This window comes from Cryptococcus neoformans, chromosome 6 (genome assembly GCF_000149385.1).
Source record: "Cryptococcus neoformans var. neoformans B-3501A chromosome 6, whole genome shotgun sequence".
In the NCBI taxonomy this organism is placed as follows: Eukaryota; Fungi; Basidiomycota; class Tremellomycetes; order Tremellales; family Cryptococcaceae; genus Cryptococcus; species Cryptococcus deneoformans.
The window spans coordinates 847,770-857,955 of record NC_009182.1 but is presented as its reverse complement, the minus strand read 5'-3'; the positions used below and the strand labels follow the sequence as shown (position 1 = coordinate 857,955).

General features: G+C 47.7%; 4 protein-coding genes across 4 annotated transcripts; 2 read left to right on the top strand and 2 right to left on the bottom strand.

Annotated features, from left to right (window-relative positions):
* Positions 1 to 486: 486 nt before the first annotated feature.
* On the bottom strand, positions 487 to 3,658 carry CNBF2820 (hypothetical protein; the record flags this gene model as incomplete). Its single annotated transcript, XM_769509.1, has 16 exons — positions 487 to 730; positions 778 to 1,078; positions 1,135 to 1,260; positions 1,313 to 1,335; positions 1,391 to 1,429; positions 1,480 to 1,496; positions 1,548 to 1,590; positions 1,646 to 1,659; positions 1,715 to 1,914; positions 1,968 to 1,984; positions 2,053 to 2,148; positions 2,194 to 2,375; positions 2,427 to 2,833; positions 2,880 to 3,022; positions 3,084 to 3,355; positions 3,407 to 3,658. The coding sequence occupies 16 exons, from the start codon at positions 3,656 to 3,658 to the stop codon at positions 487 to 489; spliced, it is 2,376 nt and encodes a 791-aa protein (XP_774602.1).
* A 429-nt stretch (positions 3,659 to 4,087) lies between these two features.
* Positions 4,088 to 5,367, top strand: CNBF2810 (hypothetical protein; the record flags this gene model as incomplete). The annotated part of the gene is made up of 3 exons (XM_769508.1): positions 4,088 to 4,187; positions 4,244 to 4,679; positions 4,737 to 5,367. The coding sequence occupies 3 exons, from the start codon at positions 4,088 to 4,090 to the stop codon at positions 5,365 to 5,367; spliced, it is 1,167 nt and encodes a 388-aa protein (XP_774601.1).
* A 109-nt stretch (positions 5,368 to 5,476) lies between these two features.
* On the bottom strand, positions 5,477 to 6,287 carry CNBF2800 (hypothetical protein; the record flags this gene model as incomplete). The annotated part of the gene is made up of 4 exons (XM_769507.1): positions 5,477 to 5,653; positions 5,812 to 5,912; positions 6,001 to 6,079; positions 6,240 to 6,287. The coding sequence occupies 4 exons, from the start codon at positions 6,285 to 6,287 to the stop codon at positions 5,477 to 5,479; spliced, it is 405 nt and encodes a 134-aa protein (XP_774600.1).
* Positions 6,288 to 6,503: 216 nt separating this feature from the next.
* Positions 6,504 to 10,078, top strand: CNBF2790 (hypothetical protein; the record flags this gene model as incomplete). Its single annotated transcript, XM_769506.1, has 9 exons — positions 6,504 to 6,822; positions 6,878 to 7,173; positions 7,219 to 7,878; positions 7,928 to 8,074; positions 8,136 to 8,440; positions 8,488 to 9,355; positions 9,407 to 9,572; positions 9,621 to 10,003; positions 10,061 to 10,078. 9 exons carry the CDS (start codon positions 6,504 to 6,506, stop codon positions 10,076 to 10,078), a joined length of 3,162 nt encoding a protein of 1,053 aa, XP_774599.1.
* Between the last annotated feature and the right edge of the window lie 108 nt (positions 10,079 to 10,186).

Sequence of the window (10,186 nt, the reverse complement as noted above, 5' to 3'; positions counted from 1 at the left end):
GCACGGCTGGCAGTATATCCGTTTCAACAATGATACGTGCATGCATGTTGAGTCTGTACAACGCTGATAAAAAAGTACCCTCTTTATTTGTACCAGAGCTTTTTGATGATGCTTTGTCGAAGAATAAACTCGTTGTCTCTCGTCGTTCGCATACGCATACCGCGGACCCGCGGCTACTTGCGCCTTCCACCCTGACCGCAGCCGAGCAATCCGACTTTTGCTCTGTTTATTTATACTTTCTTTCCATTCGTTTGTCATCAGCTTTTCTGTTCTTTTGATTGCATCTTTTTTTAGACGGCCTTTCGAATAAAATCCATTTGTCGATCATGCAACACATTTGTGAAGCGAGGGTATGTAGTATGAAAATCTACCGTACCTGTGTCTATTGTTGGGGAACCGTACACCATTGATCAACATCCGTCTCCTACCTCCTCTGCGCAATTATACACGCACTGCTCTCTCAGATTTGGCTTTTGGTTTGTTCGCTCAGCTTCCAGGAACGCAGTGCTCAGAGTCCACCCCTGAATTACCCCACCACTCCCACCCATTCCAACTCCAAAACACACCTCCGAAGAGCACATAAATCGCCAGCGCCGTTATTGATGTCCCAGCGTCCAGAGCTGATGAAGCTACATATACGTACTGCCTGTGCAACTTGGGATGGCGCTTCGCAAACCACGAGTTGACCAGAACCGCGGTCAGGAGAGAAGTGAGGATGATGTTGCTCGGACTGAGCGTGAATGAGTTCACCGTTGCTCAACAATCTGTCCCACTCACTATTGAGGGACCACAGTCGCACCACTACAAATGATAGGAAATACCACCTTATTCAACTTGTACCCCGGCCATTTCTTATGTGCCAACCAAAAACCAACGGGCACAAGTGCCCCCACTAAAAAACCGAGATAAAGGACTTCGTAGCCACCGCTGAAGAAACGAGCAGGAGCAACGGCTCCCCAGATAATACTCGCAGAGTAAAATATACTGGGGGCGCGTCCAGTCCATTGCCCGGTAGGATCAGTCAGGGAGCCGTTGAGATATGGTCTTTTTGCTGCCATGACGGATACAAGGGTGGCATCTGCAGAACATCAGCATTACTTTGCACCGGATGGCTGAAAGGTGGCTAAAACGCACAGTTCGTGAGAGCACCCAGAACAGTTCCAATGATTTGGCACGTGAACATTTCTCGAGGGGGAATGGACGTATACCAGCCCAGTTTCAGGTCAGCAGTGAGAGCAAGGGCTTGTGACATGGCCATATCTATATGACTGTCAATGTTTCAACCACCAATATGCTAAAAGTGATAGCTTACATCCATAACATTTGAATGTGACACTGTATGGATCAGCAGTGAAAAGAGCATTCAAGGCAAATAAACATCATCACTCACTTGCCTATTGGCTTACCGGGCATGAGGATGCCGGCCACGCTGAAATTGTTAGAACAGTGGTTGGACGGTTGATGATTGCGGAAATTTACAATTCAGTCAAGACATTCTGTAACACATGTACATCAGCAGGAGCTCTATGTCTGAAAAGGTGACGCACAAGTCCAATTTGTGTATTGCTGACAGCCGCTATGATACCGACACTGTCTCAAACATATTAGAAGCTGTATTCTGGACCAATCATTCAGAAGTGCCTACGGAACCAGAAATATCTGTGGTATCTCGATGAGCGCCTCATTGTTTTGACATTAGCTCCCGAGCACTTACAGTGGCGATGGCCATTGCCAACACCAGAGCCCATATTGGCATCTGCAATGAAGTGGTTTTGACCAGAATGACTTTGCTCTCAATCAATATTATCGTGATACGGAAAGATGGCAAGACACTTGCCTGCAGCACCAAAATTAACAGCCAAAAGACCCACATACCATACCGAAGGCACTGGTAGGTATGATCGCATAAGTTTACTACAGTTGGTGGTGTCAGAATAGTAGAGGAGGCATAGTTTTCAAAACCCTACTTGTGAACATCATTGAGCTGTAATCTGCTTGAAAGAGCTTTTCAAATTGTTAGTTTGACTGTTCGCTGCAACATCACGATTTCACTTGCCTTGCTTGATCTCGTCTCTATGCCAGAGCCAGACATGCACCAAAACACTTGACAGGGCAGCAAAAGATAACCCGTAAGTCAGAGCACTAATTCTACTTTAATTCCACTTGTTTCGATTTTGAAGATGCCAAACTCACAAATAAGGGGTGAGGAGTAAAGGTTTCTTCTCCTCCCATGCAGCTTCGTCCAGCGACAAATCAGGTTTGAGGATGGAAGCTACATCAAATTTCTGGAATGTTGCGTTAAAAAGTCCAGCTGACACTGGAGAAGGAAAACTTCTAGCATCCCAAAAGTTGAGCATCAAGAGCAAAGGTAATATCTACCAAATGTTAAACGCAATAGTCCTTTCAAGTTAGAAATGACAACTTACAATCCACAGCATTCCTACCAAACCTCCAAAATAATTCCCGAGGGCCCAGTAGGGGGTATATAATGGCCCAGACGAGCCGATACTACTCCAGTCAAAGCTAAAATCCATTATTCCCAGCCCTTGATAAGCACTACCCAGCGTCCGCATCCACCATGAACGGTTGTTGACAAGGCACAGCAGTGACACGCTGGTCAATGTCGGGAAGAATAAGAACGGGAGAAATTGATAGAGAAATATGGCAAGAAAGATGACTAAGAAGACGCGAAGTCTCGTAAGGGTAAGTTGTTGCTGGGTGAGTGATAGAGTGGATGATGTTGTCGAATACAGGGTGGTGAAGAGCTGAACAGTGACGAGGGTTGAGGGCCAGTACATGGCAGGCGGATTGACTAGTAGGTTTTGTAACATTCCTAGAGGGAAAGTCAGTTATAGATATCATGTCAGATTTCTCCTTACCGGCGAGGCCGAACCCTATGCACTGAGTTGTCAGAAGGAGTAGAATGGAGGGTAACGGCGACAGCGGGGTGTCAAAATATAGGTCCATGATAGCCAAGATATCGGCCGCGTAGGCTGAAGACGCCCCTGAGGAGGAGAGAACGCTGAGATGCGCTCTAGTAAGCTACAAAGTTAAGCCTCAAGGAAGTATAAACTACCACATACCTGATCAGAATGGCCTCTTTGATGCTAAATCTCCCTGGGTTTATCTCCCATCCAAATATCTTATTTCCTCTCGGCACAAGCCTCTCATTTGCCAGTAAATGGCCCAAGGGATATGTAGCTAAAACCACAAAATATGAAGAGAAGGAAGGAGCGTTGGACTTGAAGTAAAATATTTGGGAAGCACAAGCTCCCAATATACAAAATGACGAGCCGAGGAAGATTACGCGCAAGGTGAGAGTCGGAAGGGTCGGGTCATCATGTGACGGAACAGTCTACGGACTTAATAAGCTCAGTGATGCATTGAGGAGTTGCACAGAAGTTACCCTAGCAATCAGTTCCTCGACCTTGCTACCTCTCCCAATCACTTCCTCATCTTGCGTTCGCCGCATGTACAGAGCAGAATCATCTACCAGTTCGTCCTCGTCATCTTGTTTGAGCTGTCCTTCAGTATCCAGCAACTTGGCGCTCTCTTCCTCCGCTACAAGGTCTTCAAAATATTGTTCTGCAGGTGAAATAGCAGCCTGAGATAGCGGTGGTAGCTCGTAAGCCTCGGCCTCTAAGGGGTTGATTGGCATGACACGTCCGCTGTGATTGAAACTAATGGGGTATAGTTGCCGGAAAAACCTAGTATTCGTTCTTTGAAGGTGCCCCCTAGGGAAGGGTTAATTGAGAAGCCTTGGATAATTCCTTGCGATCGTCGAACGAAAACAAGGATCCAGGCGAGGGTCTATGGTAATTGTTGATGAGTTCAACACTTCGTACTGTACCAGTACTCTACTGTGCAACTTATTGGAGCGATAGGCGTCAGGCACCAGAGATAGTCGCGTTGAGTCACGTGACTTGAATAATTGTTTTTCATGCAGCGACAACGAACACTGGCCATTTGGTGGATGCTGCACGACCCAAAAATAACGGCTTTCGTCAATCTTGATCACATCTCGACATTTTGTTTGTATTAATATTCTCTGTATCATCGGTAACTACATAACTCTTTAGAGATCAAAATGGCACGGTCAAAAAAGGGAGGGCGATCTTCAACCGGCTCAAAACAAGCACCCCCTCCTCAGTCATCTGGCCAGCCCCACGATGCAGCCAGCCTAATCGGTACGTGTCTTGAGTTTCGTATCGGTACATGACGCTATGCTGATATATGTATAAAGAAAAAGCTCATACGCTTCTTGCGCAGTCGAACTTCGAGCTTGCCATCAAGTTTCTCGAACGAGCTCTGGAAGTAGAACCTACTCACGCAGAAGCCAAAGAGCTCCTCGGTATCGCTGAACTCGAAGGAGGCGATGCGGAACGTGGACGAGAGTGCCTTATTCAATTGCTCCCCCCTCATGCTCCTGAAGCTCCTGCTCATCCTTCTCCTTATCTCTATCTGGCCCAATCGGCCGAAAATCCTCAAGAAGCTTTAGGTTACTACACCACTGCTGCTGCCATGCTGGAAAAAATAATCAGTGCCGAGGAAGCGGATGCCAGGGAAAAAGAAAAACAAGTGTCGGGGGGCGAGGAAGTTGAGGATGCTGTTGCGGAAGAGAGAAAGATGGCGGTGAACGCGTTGCTTGCAATGATCGAGATATGGATGTCGGATTTATGGTACGTCAAATGATCTTTTTCCAGGAGTTAGAGTTTAAGAACTAAATCTGGCTGCAGTATGGAGGAATCTGCCGAAGGGAATTGCGACGCCTTGATTTCTCGTGCACTGTCTATTCTTCCTAACGACCCCGAGGCCAGACTTTCTTTGGCGAGTATAAGGATGTCACAATCCAGGTTTGACGAAGCAAAGGCAATTGCCATGCGCCTGTACAATGATTTCGAGGGTAGAGAGGCTTTCGACCCTATATTGCCCCCCCTACCCGTGCGACTTGCCCTCGCCCGTCTTCTTCTCGAGCATCACGAGCATCTTCCTGCCCTTGATATCGTCTCTACCATTCGCGAAGAGGATACTCTCAACGTCGAGGGAGCTTACCTCGAAGGATGGGCTCTTTACCTAAGAGCAGAGGCTCTCATTGAAAATCCGGCTTTGATCCAATCAGACCCCGCACCTATATCCACTCCCGGTGAGGACCTCGAAGAGCCAGAAGAGCCAATGTCAGCAGAAGAATGTTTGAGTGAAGCTATGCGCTCTTTGATAGAATGCGCCAAGCTTTATGCAGATGAGGACTATTTGGATGAGGGAATCGGCGCGCATGTGGCTGAACTTCTGGAAGAGCTCGAAAAGAGGGGCGTGACGCCGGCCATGAATGATGTGGAGGATGACGAAGACGTGGAGATGCAAGGATAGAATAGTTAGATCATATGTACATGTAGCAAGTCTTTTCTATCTCCGTTTCCGCCAAGGATTCACACTTAAGCATACAATCACATCTCGAAAGAGCTATTTTATACAAATCCTACGCCTCAAGCTTCTTCAAGTTGGGATGCAAATGAGGCTTCGACTGGAGAACCCTGCTGACAATTTTCTTAACGACTTCCTCCTTGTTCTTCGCGACGGCGTCGTCAAGTTCAGAAAGTTGGGTCTTCGTGGTAGAATCGATAGATGTTTGGGAAGTTGATGTTCGAGAGATGTGCTGGGCAAAATCGCGCGTCAGTTAATGCTTTGATAAAGGAGGCTGAACGGGCATTAGTTGCCACACAGCCATTCACGGTAGCCACAGGGCACTGTTTATGGCCCCCCGCTGTCTCCCTCGCCTGCAAATCATCGCCTAAACAGCAAGTATTAACCAACCTCAGATTCGAATCTCTTGAACTCCTCTTCCTTCTTGGCCTTGTAGGCTTCAATCTCCTTGGCAGCCTCGGACCTAGCATCCTTGAGCTTTTGAACTCGATCTGTATCACAACGAGTGGTTGATCAGCATATTGCGCGCGAGGATGCTCGAGGTTATTTGGATTCAGCTTAAACACCTGGAGGACATACATTGTCTGGCCTTCTGGACGACCTTGGCAGCCTCCTTCTCTGCCTCGAGCAATGTCTGAATCCCTTGGGAATTGGCAGCCTACGAGGTTGAGATTGATGATAAGCTACAATCACCACGCCTTGTAGTAAGAGCCTCCTTACCATATTGAATTAAAGATGTATTGAATGGGTCTCGAGTGGAAAAAGATGAATAGACGGGATCGGATCAATAGCTGATAGCGAGCTGAGCGAACATGTACAACAGCCGGCCACTTCGAACGAGCGTCACGGCGGCCATCAACGACCATCACCAGGTCGGTCGCGCCTAACAAAACCCCCCACAAGGTAGGCACCTGTTTTTAAGTCGCATGCCTATCATGTCGACAACTTCTTCCAATAATCAAAGCATCGACGTCTGTAATAGTTACTGGGCAATACGAAATTAGCTTGTATTCAGTGTTTCACCACATTCCTTCTTCCGCCATCCCTTTACAGAGCAAGGAACTGTCGCCCGCATTCCAACCATGTCTCTCTACGCAGATGACGACCCGACCAAAGCCCTCCAGCTCACTGACGAGCAGCCCACTCTCCAACCGCCTACGGACCCGCAGCAAGCTCTTAATGCGGCTCTTGCCCTTGATTCAGAGTCACCGGAACAGCAAGAAGGCCTTCAAAATGCGGCTCTAAGGTTCGAAGAACATCCAGAAAGGCTGCCAGAAGTGATACCGCGCTTGCTGGGGCTTATCACAGAGGGTGGAGATTCGTTGTTGCGGTTTTGGACACTGGACATGATTGCTTTAACGGTCGGAAGAAGTGGCTTAATGCTGGACGTAAAGTTGCATGGTGCGTATTAAGAGTAACGTTTTAACTGAATGCTGATGGTTGCCTAACATGACAGTCGCTCAATACTGTTTGACGGCATTGAACAAACTGCTTCATTCCGACTCGGTACCGACAATTAAGGCTGTCATTCCCATTTTATCCACCATATATCCGATACTTTTTCGGCTACTTGCTACTTCTAGACCAAGTCAACAAGTCTTGGATCTGTTTAATGTGGCGAAGTCCAAAATCATTTCATTTGCTTTGGACCCAAACGCACGACCATTTAATGTCGGTATCAAGGCTGTAGCGTGGAAATTCGTGCAAAGAGTGCTATTGGCTGCTACAAGAGCTGCCGGATCAGATCCAAGGGTACGTCTTTCCCCTTTGATGAGTTTATTGCTGATAATTATACAGTTACCGCAAAGAGGAGCAGGAAGCAATGATGTCAATGTATCGCACATTGTGCCCAACGGCTGTCTGTCTGCTTCCGATATAGAAAAGGAGGGCACTCTTCTTCAGACCCAGCTTGTAACTCATCTGTACTCTTCGTCAGACCCAGCCATCCTCCATCCGCTTATTAATACCCTTCCGGCTATAGCGAAAATGCGGCCTACCCTTGCTCCCCTTGTTGTACATTCTCTGGCGAGCTGGACACCCTCTGCTCTTGCCGCTGCTGGTAGATCAGCTATGGAAATCCGAGCAGTAGATAAAACCGTGAGGATTGCAATCAGTCATCTGCTTCGTCACCCCCCCTTGTCGGCGCATGTTGCCCAACTCAACGACGCCCTTGTTCGTCAGAAGGCTAGGATGGAGGCCGCTTTCCTAGCCGAGGCTTCGGCGCGTAAAGAGCGCCGTCAAAATCTTAAGCATACAATTGATCCAGGGGCTGCATCCGAGGCCGAGTCAAGCGAGCAAGCAGCCAAACGGGCCAAGTTGGACGGGCTGGGTGTGGGAAGTGGAATAGGCAAAGGACCCGAGATTGATGTGAGCGGGATGAGGCTCGAAGAAGTGGTAGAGGTTGTTCTCAGCAGCCTAAGGGGTGTGAGCTCGGAACTCCTTACAGGAGCCATAGAGGTAAGTTCATCCCTTAATGTTATCCCATACAGAGCCTGATTCGAGACAGAACGCAAAGCGAGCTCTGCAAGAAAACTCAGCCGATGCCCAGCCGCTGTTGGCAGCTGCACTGGGTATCAGCAATGTCGTCAAGGAAGAAGAGGAAGAAGAGATCTTGAACCCGCTGGACATGGAGGATGACGACGACGACTTATTGGTCAGTTTCTTTTTTTCTCCTAGCTCCAGTCTCATCCATCATGTCCTGACATTTGAGGCAGATGGACGGCCCAGAACCGCTTATGGAAGAAGAAGAACCAACATCCTTCACGGATTTCGTTCTTCCTGCCCCTGAACCTCTTGAGTCGTCTGACAAGGAGTTCATTTTTTCAGACACAATCGAACGAATATGGCAGACAGGTGCCGACCTCGCGAGTCTCCCGGACCCTAAAGATTCTGATGCAACGAAGTTGGCCGTAAAGCCGAAAGAAATGTGGATGCTATTACTAGCACGGTTAGCAACAAGGGGGGCAGATGTGAAGAGGAAGGTCATTTGCGATTTCGTCATTGCCGATTTTGCTAATCGGTAAGTCGAATGGTTTGCCCAAGGAAAATCAAGCTGACGGATTGTAGATCAAAATTTGCGTCGGTGTGGCTTAACGAAGAATGGTACAATGAAAAAATCGGTGTTTCTTCGCCTGGCCAATATCTGTCCAACCTCGAAGCTATCGTAACTGCTTACCTCCCAAAGGTTGACTCAAAAGACAAATCTCTTTCGACCTTCATCCTGACGCTTCCCGCTATCCCTCCTTCTCTCATCTCGACTCTTGAGACGATCTGTCAAGAACCTGAAAGGGCTCTTGTTGGATTTTTAGCTTTACGAGATATTGTAGAGGCCAGGCCACCCGTCAGACCTCAAGCTCTCCAAACATTATTAGAGCTTTGTACACACCCTGACAGGAAAATTCGCGTGATGGCGATCATCACCACCGTCCGGCGATGGGGCAATGATTCTCCAATGATGCCATTCCTTACCAAATATGCGCTCGGAGTTCTTTGGCGACTCATCAATGATGACATCAAGAGCGAAGACGTGGATATGGAGGAGGGCGAACAGGCTGACGAAAAGATCCAGTCAAAGTTCTTGGGAGAACCTAATGCGGACAACGTGCAACAACATGTGGAGTTAGCTTTCGCTCTTGCAAAGCGGAAGCAAGATTTGCTAGATGACATATTCAGGCTTTATCCTCGCCTCGAGCCTGCAGTGCAAGACGTTGTGGAGGCACAGTTGATGCCATTGATCCAAAGTCTGGGTGCTACTGAAAAGCTACTGGAGATTCTGCGAAAGTTCCCTAACGGAGCTGACAAATTGGTAATGCGCGTTGTGGGAGTGCTGAGTGCAGAAGGAAGCAAGACGCTGGTAACTTTGATGAAGACATTGCTAAGTGAAAGAGATTTGGATCCGAGATTCGTGATACCGATCGTGGGAGATCTGGACAAGGTCAGCGGATCAAGATATTACCGTTTAGATCATCAGCTGATGATTTTGTAGGCCGAAATCGAAAAACAACTCCCTCGTATTGTATCCCTCCTGGGAGACACAGATTCCAAAGATATGGTTAAGACTGCTTTTGCTTCAATGCTTCAAAAAATGACTCCATCTGATCTGATGGTCGCATTGCATCAAGAAGGCGCCCCGTTGAAGTTGACTATTGAAGGTAAACCATTACAGTCTCGTGATAAGCACGGCAGCTGACGAAGAATAGCTATCGGCATATGTTTCTCTATGACCACCGTTTTTCGATCTGATGTTCTTGCGAATGCCATGTCTCGCATTGCTGATCTTCCTACTATCCCCCTCATTTTTGTTCGTACTATTATCCAAGTTGTTACTACCTACAAGTCCCTTGCGCCCTTCGTTGCGAACCACATCCTCCCCAAACTCGTTACCAAAAAGATTTGGGAAATCCCCCAACTTTGGGACGGCTTCATCATGCTTGCCAAAAGAATCGCTCCGGCCAGTTTTGGGGCTTTATTGCAGCTGCCTAAAGAACAGCTTAAGCAAGTGGTTGAGAAGCAGCCGGGATTGAAATCGGGCCTCAAAGGATTTTTGTCGAACAAGCCTGGTAGCAAGGCTGCGATGGCTGAGGTGGGTCTTCATTAACGCATCATTGATATCAAGAAAGGCATTGACTCGTAATATCAGATCTTCGGTGATGATTGAACGACTTTATCGAAAGGCATTTGATGTTGAAGCCATCGGTCCGGAAAATGGTTTGAACCTGAAGTAGCAATTGAAACAATGGCAAGAAGTTTGCTGTGTCTTGAAGCA